The sequence below is a fragment of the Haliaeetus leucocephalus genome, unplaced genomic scaffold, assembly GCF_000737465.1.
Source record: "Haliaeetus leucocephalus isolate CR32 unplaced genomic scaffold, Haliaeetus_leucocephalus-4.0 Scaffold162, whole genome shotgun sequence".
NCBI lineage: Eukaryota > Metazoa > Chordata > Aves > Accipitriformes > Accipitridae > Haliaeetus > Haliaeetus leucocephalus.
The window spans coordinates 4,381,206-4,404,317 of record NW_010972598.1 but is presented as its reverse complement, the minus strand read 5'-3'; the positions used below and the strand labels follow the sequence as shown (position 1 = coordinate 4,404,317).

Sequence of the window (23,112 nt, the reverse complement as noted above, 5' to 3'; positions counted from 1 at the left end):
GGCATCTGGTACCAAGAGGTAGCTCTGTGTTGCTGTTCAAATGTTGCTGTGGTGGATATTATCACACTTTTCAGTGTTGGGGACTAGTTTATGTACGGTTTGATTTATGCCCTTGTGAACTTTTGATACGCTCTTTTTCTGCAGCTGACTGTGTGCAGGTGACTGTATTTAGATGAAGGACCAATTGAGTCTAATTCTATTTAGATAGATGCAGCTGTTACCTGACATCAGGTGATTGGAGCTGCAGATGAAGTAAACCAATTACTGTTTGATTTCAGTAGAGGATTAGTTATTTTATTCTGATTCTTAAATGGGAAGAGCTCAGGTTGCACAAGTGTGTAGCTAGGGAATTTCAAAACTGCTTGAATATTGAATTTATTTTCTTAAAGCAGATCCCCAGAAAAGCATGGAAGTTGAAATTGAATCAGTTCTGCAGAAGCAGATAATGGTTTTGGATGGAGGCATGGGTACCATGATCCAGCAATATGCGCTGTCAGAAGAGGATTTCCGAGGGCATGAATTTAAAGACCATTCCAGGCCTTTGAAAGGCAATAATGACCTTCTCAGTATAACTCAACCTAATATAATCTGTGACATACACAAGGTAAGTGGTTCTGATTTCTGTCTCTTGACTAGAGAAGGAAGGATAATTTGGCCTCTGTGCTCCCCTTTTCCATGCCACAGGCTGCTGGCTCTCCTGTGTCTTCTGGGGATAGGGAGGAGAGAGCTAGGTAACCATGTGAAAAAGAATGAGCAGATTTGACTGTTCTGGTTGTGTGAGCACAGCATTCGTGTCTTGGTTCCTGATGTCACCCAGGCAGTGTTGGTTTTAAATCCCTTTTTGGCTTATGTCCCTGATGCATTTCTATTAATTGTAGATTCTGAATTATTTAATTATTCTTTCCTTTTCTCCTCCTCAACCAGCACTTGAAATGCATCTAAGTAGGACATATCTGAATTCTAGATGCGTGTTTCTATAATTGTGTATTAGAGACCTGTTAAATGTGGCAGCCTGAAGCAGGCCTTTCCATAGTTAATGAGTATATGGGCTTCCTAATGAGTGTATGTACTTGCATATTCTTGTTTTTTCCCTGGAATATTAATGTGTGGCCCAGGGAATAAAACAGTCTAGGGTTGATCGTTAGAAATTTGCAAACAGATTTCATTATTTTCCTATCTTCAATTAGACTTCAAAAAACAATTTTCTAAGTCTTGTATTTCTTGAGTTGCGGACATTTGTAGGTTGTACCATAATAATTGGAACGTTGAATAGCATTTCAGCTAGTTGATATTCAGTTGAAGTCTCGCATCTGTTCTAGGTTTTTCCAATTATTTATTAAAAAGTTCTGTATTTCATTGATTAGAATCATAACTGGCTTATGTTTGTTAAACTTGGTATGTAATCTGTATTTTTATATTTACATTCTAACTGTCATTCTTTGGTTTTTAAGAATGATGAGTTGGAAAGAACCAGTCTTCGACCTATAAAAATTTAAGGAGATATTTGTAGGCTGAGTTCAGTCCCTAGATGGTCAACTGAGCTGTACTGGTTGTGAACCTTGGAATTTATAATAGCTTGTGGTTTTAATCGAGTAAGCTGGTTTAACAGTTGAATTTTGCAGGTTTAGCAGAGCAATAGTGATGTGACTTTAGAATGTATTGAGTCAAAACAAATAGCCTGCTATCATGCCTCCAATGGCCAGTTGTAGGTGCTTCAGGAAGAGTGTAAGAAAGAACAAGTCTGTGGTGATCCCCATGCCTGCAGCAACTTTTGGGTCATGTGCTTTCTGAGCCATGGGTGGTGACTTCATATTTTATAGCTACCAGTGGTTATTTCTTCTGAGATTTGGACAGAACTTGAAATAATAGATGAAAATATTTCTACAAAGTAAATGTAATCCCACTATAGGTATGGTGGTTGGTTTGTTCTTTTTTTTTTTTAATGGCCCAGTGAGTCACATCTCATGGATACCAGTAACTTGAAAAGTAAATGTTAGCTGTACCTTGTCTGGCAAAGTAAGATTCAGTGGTAAGAGAGGTGATGTATTTTCAAAGGCAAAAATTATCTTCCTGCTTTGAGCATATTATTTCCTTCTGTGGTAGTAGACAGTAAAGTTGAAGGGATTTTGCAAAAATGTGAGATCTGAACTAAACAAAAGCTAGTACAAAGCTGTACACATTTAACATGTTTCTTTAGATATTTTCAGAAACTTCATTATTTGGTTATTAGTGTACATGTAAGAACTTGTATGTTCCCATGTAGCTATTTATAGGTATTTCCATATGTATCCAGGAGGAGTTGAGAGAAAGCATATTAGTCTGCAGCAAAACATGTTTTAAAGCAAATTTAATTATTTTCTGCGGTTGTTTGGATCAAGACTTTATTTGCCCTGTTCAACCTGCTGAGTTCATCTGCTGCTTATAGGAAAATCTGAGTGGTTTATGTTTAATGGCCATGTGAGTATTTTTGACTTACTAGCACTTCAAATGTCTTAATTTAATTGAATATGCAGGCGTTACCTAAGGGTTAACCTGATCAAAATGAGGAGTTCGGGAGGGAGAAGAGGTTATAAAAACTCAGACTAGAATCTGCAAAAACATTTCAGTTTGCATTGATTTCAGTTTACTTCAGTGGGAGTTAGACAACCAAAATGGAGCAGAAAGCTTAATTATTTTGTGAATCTGGGCCATTAGTTAAACTTTAAATGTGATCTGCACAAAATATAATTCTACTAAGCTTGTATTCTGTCTCAGTATGCTCTTGTGCGGTACAGCTCCCTTTAGAATGTTTAAATTTTCTAATCCTCTGTTGTTGTTTAACTGGTGCCTTTTCTGAGTCTGCCCACAGCAGCCCTTGCTTGCTCATGGCAATTGGACTAGGTCCAACTGTGTCGCTGTGCAAAAATCTAGAATGTGCTCCAGGTGCTGGACTCAGATGGAGGTGACTCTGTGAATGTCACCTGTTAATAGAAAGTGTGGCTGACACTAAAACTCTGAAAATAGGTTACATGGAACACTTTATTGCTTTGGCCCTGTGCCTTTGAGTAAGGCCTTCAGAGTTTGATCTGCTTTGAATTAGGAGATGATTTGTGACTTTTTGTCAACTGAGACAAAGCAGTTGGGTTGCTTTCATTCCATATCTCGGTTCTGGAGGTCTTGGAGTTTTTTTGTTTCCTGTCTTGCAGGAATACTTGCTGTCAGGTGCTGACATCATCGAAACTAACACTTTCAGCAGCACCCGAGTTGCACAAGCTGACTATGGCCTTGAGCATTTGGTAAGAATGTTACACTATTTACATATTAGAATATTAATCAAAATTTTTGTCTTAGCAGCCAAGATTAGCTCAGTCCTAGAGTCCATTGGTATTGTGTTTATTGACTGCATGCTGCCTCTTGAGCCATGTGATGGGGTTGTAGCTCATTTCTGCTGCTGGGGACAATTGTACTTTCTGTGTGTGACAGTCATAGTGTACCTCTTGTTGATGAAGGCACAGGCAATAATAATTTGTCCTAGATTTTGTTTGAGCATTCACAGAATGTCTCAGTTCTGTGAACAGGGGTATTTTACTTCAGTCCTTCCAACTTATCAGATGCCACAATGGAGCTGCTTTTTTCCTGGATGTTATTTGTATGTTGTTTGTGCTGGTCTATGTATAAGTCCTTTCAAGCTTGCATTTGTAATGCCTATTCTGTGTTATGTGTTGTTTTGAGATTTTGAGAAATATGTGAAAGAAAATACTTGGAAATTTGCTACTTGAATAAAAAGTGAATTTAAAAGTAGGTTAATTCTGTCCTCAAAGTCCTGTTCTTCAGCTTCTGTTGACTTCAGCAGGATTTAATTACTACCTTACAGAATGAAATTTTACAATTAGCAGCTGTAGGCTGGGGCATACGTGGGATGAGACCTGCCATGTAACTGTCTTGCTGAGATGTATAAAGCTGTTCCTTTTGAAGTTTTGTAATAGTGCTTATATGTACTTGTATGGCTTAGGGAGCCTTCAGAGTGTACTGCAAGCTACTGAATGGAAGTGTTGTGTTTCTCTGAGGATAAGTTATGCTGTACTGAACTAAAGGTTACTCACTAATTTTCTGCAATTGTTCTAGGCATATCGGTTAAACAGAGTCTCTGCACAGGTGGCCAGAAAAGCAGCAGATGATGTAGCTGCTCAGACAGGTAAGCAATGTTTATTTTAATTTCATATTCATTTGTGGCTTTGACTGTCTTGCTACAATCTTTGAAATGTTGCTAACTGGAGGATAGCTTGATGTTGACATCACAGGGACATAACTTGCAGACATAACACAGGGACATAACTTTTCATTTTAGGCACAGTAGCAATTTCACATCTCTATTCATATCACGCTAATTTCAGCATGTCTGCAGGATCTAGTCCTTAGTGTGTTCTCCATGGCTGTCCTCTGCCTGCCTGTTTTAGACTGCAGGAGATACCCGTCTTCCAGATGTGTTTTAGAGAAACCAGATTCAGCAGGGACTGTTATAAGTTACTAAGGTTTGTATGGCACAAGTCTTTGTACTACAGAATTAGGATAGCTGGTTGTAGGTAAATGTGGATTTCCAGTTACTCCTAGTGTAAGTCTCGTGGTTTGACTTTACTCAGCAGCTACTGGAAAGTGCTTATTAGTATGTGACCGTCATCTGTAAATGTGCAGTCTTTTACCTTCCAGGCTTTATGTGAGAGGGTGATAGCTCATTTGCACTGCTGTAGACAATGCTGTCTTTCAAAACTTATTTAATTTCCTCTTGTATTCTGGCATCAAACTGTATTTCAAGCTAACAGTGCTGTTGCTGCCGTCCAGATAACACCTTACTGGTGTGATTCATAGTATGCAATAAAAATCCAAGATTTGAAATATGCTTTAAAAAAAAAAAGTGTGGGTTTTTTTTGTGAACACGTGCCAGAATATTCAAATCAGGTTATCTAGTGAAAAATGCCAGGACAGTTCTATGCTGTGCATTTACAGTAATTGAATGAAGCTTCCTGTGCAGAGACAAATGATACTTAGAAGAGAAATTAACTGAGCCAATTGCTTTTTTTTTGTAGATGTTCTTCTGTGTTGTGTGTATACACTGAACATCTTGTTGGATAGGATTAAAACAAAAGAGTCAGCTGTGCTGGGTAATCTTGTGCTGATCAAACTCTTGATTTGAGACAGGAGTTTCCTGTTTTATAGTTCTTAATCCCTGAAATGTGTGTCTTTGTGTCCTTGGAGGTTTTTTACATTGACGTGGCTGTCATTGGTTTTTTTTTTTGTTTTTTTTTTTCTTTTTTTTTTCCCTCTGTGTCTTGGTTTAGGAATTAGGAGATATGTTGCTGGAGCCATGGGTCCAACAAACAGGACACTCTCTGTGTCACCATCTGTGGAGAGACCAGATTACAGGAACATAAGTAAGTATTTATAATCATCAAGTTATTTAACTTAGGTGATGGTTTTGAAAGAGATACCTCCAGATGAAATTAACATCATTCCTGTTTTATAGCTTTTGATGAACTGGTTGAAGCCTATAAGGAGCAAGCCAAAGGACTTTTGGATGGAGGAGTTGATATCTTGTTAGTGGAAACCATATTTGATACAGCCAATGCCAAGGTGAGACACCTGGAAAAAAAATACTCAGTAATATAAGTAGTTGGTGTACTACCTAAGGAAATTCAACATCGTACTTCTAAGAGCTATCAGCTACTGTTTACTAAATACATGAAAAGACTCTTCAGTTCATAACAAACAGGTAGAATGTAAGGAGATGATTTTTAATCAGCTTTTTCCAGAGTTTTCCTTTGCCTTTTAATGTGTGCCATTCATATCTTTCTGACTTTCTGTGCCAGCTGTCCTCTTATTCCCAGAAGCTCTGCTGTATTGCAAAACATCTCCAAATGCATCTGATGTTTGTATTGTTCAGCATAAGCATGTCTGTCCAAAGGATGCTTGTGATGCACACTGCAGAGGGAATGTCCAGTGTATCTGATTATAGGCGTGGGAAGGCTTGTGAGACAGTCATGTTAAGATGTAGGTTTTCTGGGAACTCTGATACTCTGTCACCATCTTTAAAAAAGAATAATTGGGAGTAGAGGATTAGAAGGGTAAAATAGGAGGACTAAACTGTTGAAATATGACACATTTAATGTGATTTTTACAACTCCTTCTTTATGTAATAATTGCTCAGTGCAGGCAGTGGAGTTGTTAGGGCGCTTAAAACTGTCTTGCAATTTTACATGGAAAAGTCTGACTGGATATGCACACAGCATTTCTTTAGGCTTTTGCTGCCAGCTGATTAACGTGTGCAGTGGTATGACTTGCCCTTTGCAGATTGGACCAGTCATCATGGCAGTTTGGCTAGGATCCTGTAGGCTTAACATAGTACTGAGCTCATGTTCACGTGCAATTTTCTTGCCCTAGGGACGCAGGAAATTTTAAGGACCTTCGAAGGGGTCACTGCAGTCCTTACTGTTAAAATTTGTGGTGGTTAGAATCCTTTGCAAACTGCATGTCTAAACAGATTCAAGGGCAGCGAATGTGTACTGAGAACAGTACATACAACCATGTTTGGGGTGGAGGTTGTGCTGCAGATGTGAGGGAGAAGTACATGCTGATGTGATTTGGATTTCAGAGTAATCTTGGTCTTATATGGTTACCCTATGGTACTTCTTTTCTACTTGTTACCAAAACGTGTTTTGGAATATCTGGAAGATATTAAAGCTGAGGGTAAAACCTCTTGAGTATAGTAAGTTCTGCCAGGCCATATGAGGTAGCAAGATGCATAAACAGCCATAAAAAAAAATACATACCCCCCCCCCCCCCACCCAACCCAAAGGAGCAAACCCACACAAACAAAGAAAGCACAACAAACTGAAGAACTCCTGAAACATCCATTAATATTTTGCAACTTATTCTTCTATAGGCAGCTCTTTTTGCACTCCAGACGTTGTTTGAGGAAGAGTATGCTCCTCGACCCATATTTGTAAGTGTATATTATTTATTTAATATTTTACATATACTTAAGCTTGATTTGTGAACTAGCTGAGATGGCAGTTGAGAAAAGTGTTTGAAATGAAGGAAATAAGTGTCTTGGAAATGTACTTTGTTCATATAATTGTGAAAGGAAAAACTCTTATGTGAAGAGCTTTATGAAAGCAGCCTTGGGTACCTCTGTCCAGCTTATCACTCTGAAGACTAGGGAATGACTTCATTCCAGTGTATATTCATTCTGTGTATTTCCACAGGAAAAGGTCTGATGATGATTTTTCAGGCTTGGTGTCTTAAGGGTAATAAGAACCAGTGCTTCAAGGATGAAATTAAGCAAATTCTGCCATATTTTCAAGTAGAATATGAGTGACTATTTGAAGTCAGAAAAGGTCTAACTCCATATTCTTTCTCTGACACGTCTTTTTCTGACAGGAGGCAGTCATGAATGTGTAGGAATGAATATAGAAAAAGAATAAGCTTGTTTTGAAAGTTCTGATGTATTCTTCCAGTTTTCTGCTGTTTGCAGCCCAGGCTTTCTGATCTGCAGTCTGTATCCGTTTGTACCCTTTTGTTGAATGTGTTTACTCCTTCCTTGAATCTATGTTCAAACCTGTATGGGACCCAGGCATCCACAAAATAATCTGTCAGTAACATTCACAGCTGATGAATGTGCTGGTTTGAAAGTTTGCTTACTTTTGGACTTTCCATCTGATAACTACTTTTGTGTCTTGCCATTTGTCTTTTGAAAGTCACAGTGAGCAGCTGTTCCACATTCCCTTTGCTGCATAGTCATGGCATTTCTGTGAAAACCTCCTTTAGTCATCTTTTTCATCCTGAAGAGTCCTTGTCTATTTAGCTGCTCCATACTGTTCATTCATTATTCTTCTCACCTCTTTGTTTTTCCCTTCCTTGAGTCAGAGGGGAATTAGAATAGCATACAGCAGTCAAAGTGCAGACATCAGGGATTTGTATGAAAGCCTAGTGATGTTCTCTGCCTTGTCCGTTTCTTTCTTTGTAGTTCCTGATGTTTTACTTTACTGCTAGTGAGCTTTGAAATTGCATTCATAAAACTTTCTTTTGTTACTCAGTTTCTTGAGCAGTAAAGACTAGATTGTAGGTGTTATTATGTAGAATTTTTCCTGTGTTCACAACTTTGATTCACTACTTGATGAGCAATGAGTTTCTAATTTTTTATCATTCAAGTCAGTTAGCATTGACAGTTTTCTGATTACGTGGTGTTGACTTTTTGTCTTCATTGTTCTGAGCGGAGTGGTCAGTGAGCTTGGTTGCCTCATTCTCTGGTCCCTTTCCAGTTCAGTTATGTTGAGAAGTACAACCCTTAGCACAGCTCTCTCTAGGATTCCACTGGTTGCCTCCCTTGACTGAGTAGTTTGAAGGAAAGCAGCATCAATGTTAAAGCATGTTTTGGAGTAAATAATGGGTTTACCTTTTCATGGAGTCTTCTAAACTCATTCCATCTTCTGGAATAAAGATTTGTAGACTTGGGAAAGCTTTCCTGGCTCATTCAAATGCCCCCTGAATTCTCAACTTTGTAGTTGTTTGTTGGAGGTCAAGGAATTATTTATTATTTGCACATCTCTCTCTGTGTAGTACTAAAGAGGTATGATTATACGGATTAAGACTTTTATCTCCACTATGAAGTTGCAACATCTGATGTTCCCTTGTGGCAAAAGGAATAACTGGTTTTTAAGGCCAGCCCCCCCTCTCCTGTCCTCCTACCCTTCAACCACCACCCACCACCAAACAACCTAATAGCAGTCCTGAGACCTGAAATAACATAAAGGGGGAGGTAGGGACCATGAAGAGGATAGGAGAGGAGCAGTGACTGCTGATAGCTGCCTAAACAGGTAACCACTGCAGACTGGTTCTGAGGCCATCATCAGAATGATACCATGGTACTAGTGCTACCTTGCTGCTGAATGGTTCATGGTAGTTTTCTCTCTTTCTTCCCCCCCCCTTTTTTTCTTTTTCTCTCCCCCGAGGAGGGGGGAGAGGGAAAGAAGACTGGTCAAAGGTTTGTCTTTTCCCTAGATAAATATTTAAATGCTTATAGGGAGGAAAGAGTTTAATTTTTCTGTTTGGGTTGAGCCTCATCACTTTGAGTGGAGCACAGGTCCTGCTGCTTTGACTTAGCAGTTCAGCCATTTAAATTCTTGGTTTTATTGTTAATTTAATTCTTTTCCTTTCTCTGTGTTCAACTGGTATTTAGGTTTCTGGAACCATTGTGGATAAGAGCGGACGTACCCTCTCAGGCCAGACAGGAGAGGCATTTGTCATTAGTGTTTCCCACAGTAAGCCACTTTGGTAAGGAAATGTATCTTTCTCTTAGTAAGTTAACTGTAGATTGTGATTCCTTTCTATTTTAACCCTTTGCTTGCAGCTAAATGGAAGCTATATTAACTGTGATCATATTTAATCACATGTATTGCTAACATGTTTTGCTATCGTTCCGTCAGCAGAAATTATGTTTCCAAAGAACGATGAATTTTTAAAACATTGCTCTAAATAATCTGGGGTTTTGTGTTTGCAACAGCCACTGAAATAACAATTAGGTCAAAGAATTTAAAAAAAAAAAAAAAAGTCTGAAACTGTAGTTTGCCATCTCCTACTGTCTCAAATTGTGCAAGGAGCTAACTCCTGGTGTGGGCAGGGCTTACATCTCTTTATTAGAGGGAACCAGTGCCAGCTCAGTATGTTTCAGCGCGGCTTGAAAGAGCAAATGGTAGGATTTCATTCCAGTGTTCTTTTTACTAAACTGTTACAAAAATGTAACAGTTTTTCTCAAGGATGTGAGTTCTTTTGAGCGCTCCTGATGCCTCCATTTACTTGCATTCTTTTCTGTTCAGGCAAAAAAGTTGAAATAAATATGAGACTTAAGAGCTGTGAAAATGCATAATATAGAAGATCTTGGTCATTGTGCAAGGTTTTGCATGTTAATTTGAATACCATTCCCTGTTTCCTCTATTCTTCTGTGTTTCTATGCCCTATTCTACCTCCTCCTTGCCTCCTCTTCCCTCTTCACCCTTTCTTTTCTCAGGTTGGTTCTTCACACAAAAACTTACACCGGAAATAGCCGTTCTTTTCCTAGAATATTCTAACTTAAAACATTTAATTCACTGTTAGCAGTGCATGCCATGCACATTGTGACAAGCCATTGTTTGTTTTTACAAAAAAATTCCAGCTAAAACGCACAATCTGTCATCTCGGTGACACAAAAGCAGAAGACTGCATTCACAGCTTTCCTGACTGCCCTTGAGGCTCCACTTTCCCAGACCAGACGGTGCTCCAGAAGTAACATATGGAGCCTCTTGGAACAGGGTGGTAGTTGACTCCTTCTCTCAGCATCACAGCCTAGTGATCCATATTTGGCATGAGTCTGTCTCAGATAATCTTGCTCATAACTCTCTTGCCTCTGAAGAGGAGAGAAGGGTACTGGAGCAGAAATCAAGAATTTATTAAACCATATTTCATAAAAGCTATTTTATGGGTCTGAATGCTTAGGGCCTGTTTCTCATTTATACGAAGGCTACTATACAGCACTGTGGCAGAAGGGTTTTGATTGTGGGAGCAGATTGCATTTAATGTTGTTTCTGTTGCCAGATTGGTACAGGGTGGCTTTACGGTTGTGAAAAAGCTGATTAATAGTGGTATCCTAGCGATCATGTTATATGTGTTCACATGTTTCCATCTGGGTTTTGTATATCCTATTTAGGGTGATGTGTTGTCCTTAAGTCAGTTTGGTTTGGAGACCCCCTAAAAAGTGTGTGCTTTGTGTCCAGTTGATACAGGTAGTAGCTGAGAAACTTGTAAACTGTGCTTAGCAAGTGGTGAAAGATGTGTGGCAAGCTGCTCGCTATGAAAAGTGCTCAGATGTGGCATGAGTTCCCTTCGTGTTGTTTCGGATCCTGTGATTGTTTCTACTGTGGTAGCATTAAGACGACATACGCTGAGTTTAGGGCCCTAATGTGGTGTTTGTTCTCATCCCTAGGGCACTCTGCAGCCTTAGCTTTCACAGGAGTGGATGTGTGACTGCTACGAAGAAATGAGCAAGGGAGAGAGGTGATGTTTAAGATGAGGGTGTGATGATTATTACACTAGGGTAGCAGTGATAGTGTACCAGGAATCTGGTTCAAGGCTGCTGGCTTTTAAGTCATGGTTAACAGTTTGCTTTTTTCATATTTTTTCTTTCATGATGCTGTTGAGTGCTGTGGGGAAATGAGACTGGCCACAGAAGCTACTTTCTGTTTCTGAATGAATGTGCATGTCTGTGCTTAGTTTGACTTGGCAGTTTTGAAACAGGTAAAGCTTGGATGGTGTCATGCTCATAGATATATTTCTCAGCAACTCATGTAGTGAGTAATCATTCAGGCATTCTGGAGGGCCAGTACCCACTAAGTCAAGTGAGAACATCAAGAAGTGCTTGTTTGCTGAGTATACTGGCTGCTTTTACAGTATCTCTCTGGTAAGGTGTGTTAAAGAGAGTGACAGGTGAGTTTTGTACTTGGAACCAGAGATGGATGTTAAATATGGAAGAGATGAAGCTGCCTCATATAGGAGTAGAGCTTAAAAAGAGGGTGTGGGGAGTATGAGCTGGAAGCTTGTAAATTGAATGACTTAACAGTAGGAAATATATTGCATTCATCTGCATTTGATAAGGAAATCTTGTTAACCATTCTTACCTTGCTTTGCTCGGAAATCCTGAGGGATGAGCCCCCACTTTGAAATAAACTGCAGAACTTCATTGCTGTAATTAATTGTGTATTCCCTGTGCATGCTGTTTGTATCCGGGGGATCTGTATGAAGGATCTAAATGTATGTAAACACTGTATCGGGAAATGAGAATAAAAGGGTTCTTTTCAAGTTTTTCTGTTTAAATATAATGGCCTATATGAGATGCAGTAGAAAAAGCACGTCAAAAGTAGAGTTGGCTGTTTGTAGAAACAGACATGCATGCCCACCCCCCAAAAACCCAAACACCCCTAAGTTATTGGAAGAACGGGTTTGTGTATTGTTTGGTCTTGGTATGTGGCTGTGATATTCAAGGCCCCCATTTTGGATGTTGCTGTGAGCCCCTCGAATCTCAAGGTTTGTCATTCTGTCCAACAAGTGAATCTGGCTGCAAGCATTTACTGCTGCTACTTGTGCAGTTACCAAGCCCCTGCCTCCTCCTTGGAAACAGCAGAAAAGTAAAAAATCATTTTGTGCTCCCAGTCCTGTGCAGTGCTTTATTGCTTTTGACCTCTGGGAAACTAAGTGGGCATACGTGCTCTTTATTAACTTGGCTACTTCTGAGGCAGCCTCTGTGGCTCAGTTAGTTGGGAGATGTGGCTGTTATCCATTCCTGTTTCAGTGGGTTAGCTTGCATCCTCTCTGAGACCATTATTCCAGGAAAGGAGAAAGCTTTTTTACATCTTCCTGTTCCAGCAGCACTGTGAGCACCTCTTGAGTTTTGCAGTACTCGTAAGATGGTTTCTAGAATGGTGCAGAGAGATCAGGAAACACATTTAAAAGATCTCTTACATACTTTCTGAAGGAGAAATTTCCCTTTTTAATATCAGTGTAGAGATTTTGAGTGCAAGTCACATTTATGTGTCTGTCATTGAATGAAAGAAAACATGATTGTACCTCATATGCTGGTAAAATTGTTTGAGAAGCTTATTCATGCAAAAATACTTTTGCTGTAGTGCTGTCTGTTACTAAGATGTAGCAGATTCAGTTGCCCAAGCTTAGTGCTGCCATGATGCATCTTGGGGGAGGCACTTGGTTTCTGCCAAGGTTGACACGATTTGTGTACAATTTTAAAAGAAAATGATGAGTTAGCGGCTTGAAACAGGTCTTGTTTTTTTCAACCTTTTTTGTACTTCTTCCTGTAGCACAAGGCTCCTTTCCAGTCTGTCATTCTGATTCCACTTGCTTTCTCTCTTACCTAGAAAATACAGAGCCATTGCATTGCTGTAGTTGCTGTCAAAATGCTGCCACTTTCCTCCTGGATTTTGAAATGAAATCTTGATTTACTGTTCCCAGTTCAATTCAGTCCAGCCCCCTTCCCCCTTGCACTTTTCTTCCACCCAAGGGTTCTTCTTTGGCACAGTCCTGCTGTATTGATGATGATGGTTAAAGAAATTGGAGATCAGGTTGTTTTTTTGTTGTAGATGATTGCGGGAGTTAGCAGTTGCCAGCACTAACATTCATCTGTTCTGTGTGTAAAAGGTGTTTTGACCTCAAAGTAATTTTTGAAAATTTATTTTCCAGTATCGGCTTAAATTGTGCTTTAGGGGCAGTTGAAATGCGACCGTTCATTGAAACAATTGGAAAATGTACAACAGCCTACATCATCTGTTACCCCAACGCAGGTGTGTTGGTGCATGTTTCTATACTTACAGGCAGATGAAATGTAACAAAACCGTTCCATCTCATTAGCAATAATAGAGTTGAATTAGCTTGTGTTCTTAGTTCTGTGATAGTGAACCCAGAATGCTCTCTTGCATAATTAATAATCTATTGAGTAATGATTGCAAGGGTGATGAGGCATTTTGGTCCTCATACAAGTGTAGCTACTTTACATATGTCTTCTGTGGAATTTAATTCTGTTCTTGTGGGCTTTAAACAAATTGTAATACTAGAAAAATTATGTTTCAAGGTCTTCCCAATACTTTTGGTGGTTATGATGAAACTCCAGAAGTGACTGCCAAGCATGTAAAGGTAGGAAATATTTCCTGTGACTGTGTCATATCTGACATACTAGTGGACAAGAATTCTTTGCTTGTATTTTATGCGTATTTGTTACAGTACTGTGTTTTGGGTTTGTTTTTTTTTTTCCCCTCAGATGGCTCTGTATGTCATTTGGATTTTTTATATTGTGTGTATAGGAACCACTGATGGTGGCATTCCAGTGCAGGGTGTCCTTCCACATGTCACTTGATCTGTGTAAGACAGAACTGTGTGGCTGGAGCTGCAGTGTGTCAGCGAGACCACAGTATCTGCTGCATGTTAATTCCCTTTTATAATACAGTATGACTAGTCTTTGATACTCATCCAAGTTTTCATCTGGGGCTTCAGTATAAAATAGGCCAGTTTCAAATGTAGTTTCCTAAAATTAGGTGTTGAAATTGATGGTTAGCCTTGGGAATCCATGTCTCAAAACAAATCCTAAAGAGAAGAAATAGTACTGATTGTTTTATAATTTAATTTTTTTTCTTGCGATCCCCGTGAATTGCTTAACATATGGAGAAAAAAAAAAATATATCTAAAAAAATACATTTATATATAAAAGATACCTTTATTAAGTTGAAACAAAAATCTTTCCCTCCCTTTTACAGAATTTTGCTTTGGATGGTTTGGTCAACATAGTTGGAGGTTGCTGTGGTACCACACCAGCACATATCAGGTACCTCATGAGCTACAACTTTAGGTGCACTGGGAAGTAAATTAAGTGTTGCTTCTGTGCAATATTCCATGGCTTGTCTTAGAGTTTCCTGAAAAGATGGATCACTTGAATGCCTATAGCAGCAATATATGGAGTAGAAATAACTTGGCTTTCATAGCCTTGTGTATCATGAAGAATGAGTAGAGGCATGGTTCAAACAGGGATTATACCTCTACTGTTTTGTCATCTAAAATTGTTTTGGAATTACCCTTCCCTCTTTACCGTTGGATAGAATAGACTTCCCATCTCTGCTCCCTTATGCCATATGGTCTTTCTCTTTCTGGCACTCTTAGCCACAAGGTGAAACTTAAGGAAGGAAGGAAGGTGTGTGGATGTGGGGGGGAAATGTCTGAACAGGAGATCTGGGAATGCTGTACAGCTGGTGCTAGTCCTGGCCAATCGGAAGGAGCATTTCATATCTTTCTCACTGGCAGTAAGTCAGTGGAAAAATCTCCATTTTTCACCTGGGCTTGAAAGAGAAGGGGCCCTTGTGATTCATTTTTACCCTGATAGAAACTGCGAAGATGTGGTATGTGTACGTGTAGAGGACACTGTGTGTCGCTGCTGACTGGAGCAAAGAGAAAGTGAACGTGAACACCATGAGTCATTCCAGCATCTGAGAAGCATGTCTCAGCATAGAACAGTGTTTGTCCTGTGGTGGGTTTTTGTCTGTTTGTTTGTTTCTACAATCATCAGCGATTGCTTAGCTCAGCAAATCACAAATATGGTAAGAGCCAGTGTGGTTGAGGACTGGTTCTGATATCCATCAAGTATTCCATTGGCATAGTATCTCACGTTCAGTGTTTGGTAAATCTTCAGCTTTCTACATTCCCTGCAAATAGCTGTGGTAGGATCTTCTGGGAGTATGTTTTTGCCTTTGGCCACACAAAGTGAAACTAGCTAATTAGTCTTGTCTGCTACAGGGCTAAATTGGAAATATAGCTATATGTCTAGTATGTTCTGTTTGAGTCTTGTCTGGAGTGGTTTAATTTTAATCAAAACCTTTACTTTCCTCTTTCTATAACTCAGGAAAATTGCCGAAGCTGTGAAATTCTGTAAGCCTCGTGTTCCACCTTCTCTCTCTCAAGGATACATGCTGCTGTCGGGTAAAATGGAGTGTAACAGTTTGAGCTTCATAACTCATGTAACCTTCCATTATAAATTTGTTTGCTGTTTTCTACTGATCAGAATGGCACTATGAGTTTCTGGTTCTACTTCAATCCAGCAAGCTTATGGATGTGTAACGAGATCTAAATCTTACTGCTTCAGCTAAAGGATTAATGGCACATTTTATTACCGTCTTGTATAATGTAACCAAGCCAGCATATTTTACTCCACAACTCTCAGACACTTTGTAATTGTGAGTGAGTGTCTTTATCCTCACTTTGCAACAGGGGAGGGTCAAACGCAAAGAGATCAGGTAATTTGACTACAGTTGATGGCAGAGCTGGGATGAGATCCTTGTTCACCTGCTGTGAGAGAGCTGCCTTATGTCGCCTCAGATCTCGATCCAGTCCTACTGGGACAGTGTTCCAGCAATACATCAGGGTCTAGAATGTCTTTTGTTTTAGCAAAGTCTGGATCTGTATGTTCCTCAGCCAGGCCTTCTTTTAAGCCTTTGGGCCATGTATCCAAGTAAAACAGTACCCTCTTTTTGGTCTTTTTAATCTCAAAGTCAAATCAGTTTAGCATAAATTAAATAAAGCATGGTTGGCCTGTGGTTTCATGCATTAGCTTATTCTGTTCTTCTGTAAGGTTTGTTTGCCTCTGAGTTGCCTGCTACCCAAGGGTCCCACTTGGCTTGTTTCTCTGAACTTAGGTATGTGGTTAAGAGCTGTCCTTGTTTGTCAGTCAATTCAGTGGTCTGCTTCTCTGATGGTGGTAGAGTCATGAGATAATGTAGCTGGAAGTTGAGAGAAGGTGTGTATGTGCATACACAGATGCCCAAAGAATCGTAGCTTCACAACATTTTGTATAGGACAAATTGTTCTCTTTGTGGGTCAGGTAAATTATTGACTGTAATTGAGGAAGGATAGAAACCTTTGGCATATGTGTTGGAACTTATTTCATTGCATTTCTATGCTAGTTACTCATTAGATTTGTGCACATCATGATATGCTGAGAAATCACTATTCTTAAAGAGAGAGACACCTCTATTTCACAGTTTAGAAAAGGGATTTTGTATTTCTTACACAGTTTTTTCTTTTCTGTTTTTAAAAATATGTTGGAAAATATCTTTTTAAGGTCTGGAGCCATTCAGGATTGGGCCGTACACCAACTTCGTTAATATTGGTGAACGCTGCAATGTTGCAGGATCACGGAAGTTTGCTAAACTCATCATGGCAGGCAACTATGAAGTATGCATTTTAACAATAATATTTATAGCTGATGCTCTGATTTTTCATTGCTCCATTGCACTGTGTTATTAGTTGTTTGTTTTGCTGGCACAAAGCACTATTCTATACCAGTTACAAGAGTGAGAAAACAAGGAGAATTTAGTTTCTTACTGTCCTTTGTTTCTGCGCTTACCAGCTCCTAATACATTTGTGAGAAGGGTTTTACAAGGGCTTTTTTTTTTTTCTTTTTCTGACAAGTATTACAGGAGACATGACTTTCCTTTTTGAATTAAGTTACACAGCTGATGATGGTTTAGAAAATGTCCTGGTCTGTGCTGTATCTATGGGTGGATTTACAGAGGAGGGAGGGAGGAAGGAAAGTGGGTGTAATCCCTCCTTCCAACATGTGGGGTACATCTGACTTGGGATAGATTGTGGCACTGCAGCCCTCACTCTTTCCCTCCCTTCTCCAATCCTGGTCAGTATTATGGCTGCATCTAATCTTTATATACTTTGATCACTGGCTCCAGCATGCTACGTGAGAGTTGCTGCAGAAAAAGGTGCTTCAAAGGTAATTGCTTTCTTGAAACAGCTGCAGGGCAGAAATGAAAAGGCTGGAGAGCTCATTCTTTACTGATGTAAATTGTTACTGTAACATTCAAACAAATAGTAAAGTGACAGTTCTTGAGAGCTAAGACTCTGCCCCAGAGTATGCTCTGCTGTTCTAGTTGATGCAATCAAAATTAAAGCCTTAGTTTGTTTTTTAGGAAATCTGACTTTTAAACTCTTGAAGTCATGAAGCAGGTTAGATCTATTTAAATAAAGAAAGCTTTAAACACAGGTCATTAGGGACTGTGGGCAACTAAAACCCTTGTTCTTTTTTGTCTCCTCAGTCTGCAGAGTGACAAAAAAGAGAAAGTGAACAGACATAGGTGTTCAGATAATTATGTGGGCTGGAGGGAAAGCTTTAGTATTTCCTTCTTAGCACTTGGTGATTATTCTGCAACTGGAAAAAAATGTTGAACAACCTCAAAAAGTTAAGCACTCTGTGTTATGAAACAGCAGAGGTTGTGATGCAAGACCCTCATTTTGTACCATCACAGAGATTGTTCTCCTGTAATCTTGTGCAGTCAGAAATCCTTGTTGCCATGCAAATCTTAAGTCATTCAATTAAGCATATGACCAATTGTCTAAAATCAATGACACTATCAGCACATTAGGTCTCTGGTGTCATGGTTTTGTGAACAAATTAGTTATCAGTTGTGCCATAGTAACAACTTTTGTATGTTGTACGTCACAGACCATTTCCTTATTCACTTATGGGATGTCTTAAGAATTTTTAAATTTTTGGCTGCATGCTTATTTTGGAGAAGTGAAATGTTATCCTGAGAATGACTAGGCTTTTTTCTATTGATTGTTGTTTTGGTTTTTGACTTTCTTCTTTAGGAAGCCCTGAGTGTAGCCAAATTGCAAGTTGAGATGGGGGCCCAGGTTCTTGACATCAATATGGATGATGGGATGCTGGATGGCCCTGCTGCAATGACCAGATTTTGTAACTTGATTTCTTCGGAACCTGATATTGCGAAGGTTGTAATTGAGCCACTCCGAAGCACGATAAAGAGCATTTATTGAGTTGGAAATTGCCTTTCAGAAAATTTTGATATTGATGTATTTAGTAACCAGTTTAGGTGCTTAATAAGCAGATGTGGGTGTCCCCAAACAGGTAAAGGTAATGTAATGAGGAAGGCCTTTGGGGCAAACAGAGGTTTAACATTCTCTATCTGATTTCAGCTAAATATATGCCAGTCCTTTTCATTGGTTAGTAAAGCTGAATGCAGGTTCCTTTTGCAGCACTTGTGAGCCATAATCTGTCTATATACTGGCAGTGCGTAACGGTGTTGCTTTCCACAAGACTTAAAATTGCTATGGATATGGGGTGGTTTTAAAAGATACTTCTGCAATGTGCATTCTCTTAAAATGAGTATCTAATTCAGAAACACAAGACAATACAGGGAGAAGTTGAGGTCTCTAAGATATGTGATGGAGTTGCCATAGAAGCTCTTAAGTTATTTTGCTCTGAGTTTTGCATTTAAAGCAAAGTGAATCTACAGATACCATCTGGAAACTTTTTATTCATAAATGCTGATTAAAGTTGTGTGCATTTTTATGTCCAAATGGGCAAACAGCATGTGGAACTCTAATTCATAACTTGTATGTATTCCCCTGGCTTACTTCTCTGTTACTTACAGGTACCGTTATGCATTGACTCCTCAAATTTTTCAGTGATTGAAGCAGGTTTGAAATGTTGCCAAGGGAAATGCATTGTAAACAGCATCAGTCTGAAGGAAGGTGAAGAAGACTTTTTGGAGAAAGCAAGGAAGATTAAGTTATACGGAGCAGCTGTGGTTGTCATGGCTTTTGATGAAATGGGGCAGGTGAGTGTTGCTTTAAAGGAGAGGTATTTTTCGTCTGGAGTGCAAGGCTTTCTTACTCTTGTGCAAGACAAAGTTGTTCTGTTTCATTGACGCAGGTGATTCAAAGAGGTCTATGTAGTCTTAGCAATAGTTTTGACCCTGATGTGAGCAGCATAAGAAATGCTTATTTGTTTGAGGAATCCAAGTACTGCTCCAAGTGTAGCTCTGCTAGCACAAGGGCATGTCTCTTGCTATTCAGCCATGCTGAACTCTTCCTTCCTTTACAAATTTTTTTTTTTTTTTTTTTTTAGTTCAGAAACTGAGTTTTGCATGACAGTGGAATCTTTGTGTATTAACTTAGTTATGTCAAAAAACACATATTAAACTTTGCATAGGATGATGAAATGTTGGGGAACAAAATTGTTTTTAATGAGTTGAGTCAAAACTCCACGTACAGGTGTGGTGATATTTTTAATACAAAGTTCTTGCATATAATCCTCTTCTAATATTCGTGATGTTCAGACTCTCAGTCTTGAGTCACTGGAACTGTAAATGTTTTCTGGGGAGTTTATTTTTTGTGTTGTATGCAAGTTTCATGTCAGAATTCTTTTTCTCCACTAGGCAACAGAAACAGAAACCAAGATTGCAATCTGTTCCAGAGCTTATCACCTCCTTGTGGAAAAAGTGCACTTCAATCCAAATGATATAATATTTGACCCTAATATTTTGACCATAGGAACTGGAATGGAAGAACATAATCTGTATGCTATGAATTTTATCAATGCTACTAAAACTATAAAAGTGAGTTGTAAGCTTATTTTAACTTGAAGTATTTTGCTGAGTTTACTTAAGAACCCAAATCACCACAAAACAGAAAAACACTCCCCCCACCCCCAAACAACAACAACAAAACACTGCTGCAAAATGATATGCATTTTAAATTAGCAAGGGGGACTATTTCTCTGAAGTGCAGCCATTCCCCAATATTGCTGTATTTCCAATAGAAGAACTTCAAATAGTTCTATAAATATATTTCAATCTATTATCTCTACTGTAAATATACTATATTAATTAAATGAGGTAACGATCACATTCATATTCTAGGTAAAAGGACCTCTTTGAAGGTACGTGAAAGCTGCCTTTTTAAATTAATAAAACTTCCATTACTGTAGCAGGAATTTCTGCAGTAACCTCATTTTTTGTTTAGCCAAAATGTGTGTAAAGAAGTACAGCAGTGAAGAACATCACCTAAATGCAGCCAAGGAAGCTGCACTGTTGTGTTTTACAAGGCAGCTTGATTGGTCTGGAGATGCTCTGTCAGTAGCAATCTGGGGCTTGAACACCCCACAGGCTATTTTGTCACCACAGGGCTTCTGGAAGGGAAGCTGCACCCTTGAGATTAGCTGCTCAGCTACAGCCTGCTCCTGAGATATGCAAGCAGGCAGGTTGGCTGCTCCTGTTTCTGGAGGAGTGGGGGATGGAAGAGCCATAAGTAGGTCTGCATGGGGAAAATCTGGAAAGCTGCTGTGGGAGGACTGATAATGTTTAGAATAGCACCTATGACTATGGAAACCATGGTAGTTGCTTACACATAACTAGGCTGGATCTTTCCTTTTACTTGTATCTTTTTTCTACAGAGATTTGAATTGCTTTTTATGAATTTGAGTAACCAGAAGAATCTGGAACAGGAAAGAGAGAAAGGGTGCATAGCCAATGCACTGCAGCTCAGGGGCCAGCTGTTTTATGGACTGATTGCTTTGCTTATGTTTCCTTTTTGGAAAGCACTTTTCTAAAAATCTGTGTGCAATTCTTATAGGAAACGCTGCCGGGAGCCAGGATAAGCGGAGGTCTTTCCAATCTGTCTTTCTCGTTTCGAGGAATGGATGCCATTCGAGAAGCAATGCATGGGGTGTTCCTTTACCACGCGATTAAGGTATGATGTACTTTTGGCTTCCATAGGTTTGCACTTGGCAGATGTGCAGCGTTATGTCTGACAGCCCTGGCTGGAGGATTCTCTATGTTTTTTTTCAGTATGGCATGGACATGGGAATTGTGAATGCTGGGAATCTGCCAGTGTATGATGATATCCACAAGGAATTGCTACAGCTGTGTGAGAATCTAATCTGGAACAAAGATCCTGATGCAACAGAGAAACTTTTACATTATGCTCAGGTAACTTCCAATTTTAAGCTTTGAATAGTAGTTAGCTTAGCACCTGGGCTTTAACACCTCCCTGCTGATGATAGGTAAAACAGCCTATAAACTGCACATGTCAAACAGCGTGTGTTAGAAGTTACTAATAATGCTACAGGTGGTTTAGTTACTAATATAGAATAAAATGTGAACTGTGTGATAGATTGAGCCTCTACAATTTCATAGGTGCCTTGAAAGATCCTGTACCAGAGTTCTTCATATGCTTCAGGAGACCAAGCTGCATAGGTGTTCTTTTTTTTTTTTAAAAAAAACAAACCCCAAACCAATAAGAAGCAAAAAATCCCAACCAAACTCCCCCAAACAAACAAAAAAAACCCCTTCACAACCAAACAAGGACCAGAAAAGGCCAACACACAACTGAAGCAAATCTTGGTGCTGGAGCTTCATTGACAAGTACACTGTGGGAGACAAAGAGTAAGCCTATCTCTCTAGTGGTGATGGTTTGCTTGGAGTATATGTAAAAGGTGAAGCAGCTGCTTGTGGTTCCTGGCTGTGCCATAGACTTTCAGTTCATGTAACTCATGTCAAGAGTGAGGATCAGCTATTTAGTTTTTTTGAGATGCTGTAATGGCGGTGGTGATAAAAGACAAAGATTGCACACCGGAAGGTTTCCAGATTATCGACCATAAGATGACTAGTGAAATCCTGTTCTGAACAGAACATACAGCAAAAATCTGTCTGGGTTAGGTGGCTCTCAGATTTAAGAGCACAAGAAAGTTTGCATGCCTGTCTTGTAGCTCCTGGAGGTATCATTTCTGTGCACAGCTTCATTTGGTTTGTAGTTTGTTCCATGGTGGCGCATGCTTTTTAGGAACAATGGCAACATGTTGAAAACCAGCACAGGAAGACTCTCCCTATCCCTTGTGCTTAGGCTATTTTATATGGTGCTCTAAATGTCTAAGCAATTCACCTGGGAGTGATCTTGTCTGTATAAGCAGAGTTTTACCATTAGGGTATTCAGGGTTGCATAAAGAGGAAGGAAAAAAAGAGAAGAGGAATTAGAAAGGGATGGCTTAAGCAGTGTTTCTGCAGAAGGCAGAATGTGAATTTAAATGGAGCATGAAAAGTAGAAATGGAAGTGGATGATGACTCCTTGTAGGTCTAGAAGTTTGGGAAGCTACTCTTGGAATCTCTGCTCTTATTCATGGTGCTAGTTTTATTGTGGGAGTAAACCAGCTCCCAACTGCAAAAAAGAGAGACACTCTTGATTCAAAACATCTTTAAAAGCTCTATTAAAATTTAACATAAAGTATTACAACTTTTAGGCTTTCACTGCAGGTAAGCATCCTGATATGGGTTTCATTGTGGCTCTGAACAGATGTGAGAGTCCAAATAGATAGTCACTTACAGCTCATGAGAAGGATTATTACATCAGGTTTTGGAGTTCGAGGCATATTTCAAAATATTTATTCAGAACTTCCTCTTATATAGTGGAATTGAGTGGCTCTAAGTTCTTTTGTCAAAAGGGTTGTTTTTTTTTAAACACAAAAGTGTGTTCGTTAGTCGGTAAGTGCATATGTTCTTTTTATTTCCAATTATTGCAGTTTATTCTGCACAAAGAACATAGAATGTGCAGTCCCATTTCAAGTATTGAACCTCTAATAGAGCGCCAGCGAAGTTTTCTCCTAGTTCCTTCAGGTAATAGTAATGTACCTTGCCAGTTGCTTGAATGTTAGACCTGTGGGGAAAAATGAGGAACCCTTGCAGATTTAGGAGATCA

The 23,112-nt window shown here is 39.2% G+C and overlaps 1 protein-coding gene across 1 annotated transcript in view; it reads left to right on the top strand.

Moving 5' to 3' along the window:
• Positions 1 to 406: 406 nt before the first annotated feature.
• Positions 407 to 23,112, top strand: part of MTR (5-methyltetrahydrofolate-homocysteine methyltransferase) — a 45,006-nt gene continuing 22,300 nt past the window's right edge. Inside the window, exons 1-17 of the mRNA XM_010562612.1 lie at positions 407 to 604; positions 3,186 to 3,275; positions 4,105 to 4,174; positions 5,316 to 5,408; positions 5,501 to 5,607; positions 6,917 to 6,976; positions 9,212 to 9,306; positions 13,255 to 13,355; positions 13,643 to 13,704; positions 14,322 to 14,389; positions 15,458 to 15,534; positions 16,673 to 16,785; positions 18,211 to 18,351; positions 19,014 to 19,199; positions 19,800 to 19,979; positions 20,995 to 21,111; positions 21,210 to 21,350. Coding sequence (XP_010560914.1) covers positions 407 to 604; positions 3,186 to 3,275; positions 4,105 to 4,174; positions 5,316 to 5,408; positions 5,501 to 5,607; positions 6,917 to 6,976; positions 9,212 to 9,306; positions 13,255 to 13,355; positions 13,643 to 13,704; positions 14,322 to 14,389; positions 15,458 to 15,534; positions 16,673 to 16,785; positions 18,211 to 18,351; positions 19,014 to 19,199; positions 19,800 to 19,979; positions 20,995 to 21,111; positions 21,210 to 21,350 — 1,899 coding nt within the window. The remainder of the gene's footprint in view (positions 605 to 3,185; positions 3,276 to 4,104; positions 4,175 to 5,315; positions 5,409 to 5,500; positions 5,608 to 6,916; positions 6,977 to 9,211; positions 9,307 to 13,254; positions 13,356 to 13,642; positions 13,705 to 14,321; positions 14,390 to 15,457; positions 15,535 to 16,672; positions 16,786 to 18,210; positions 18,352 to 19,013; positions 19,200 to 19,799; positions 19,980 to 20,994; positions 21,112 to 21,209; positions 21,351 to 23,112) is intronic.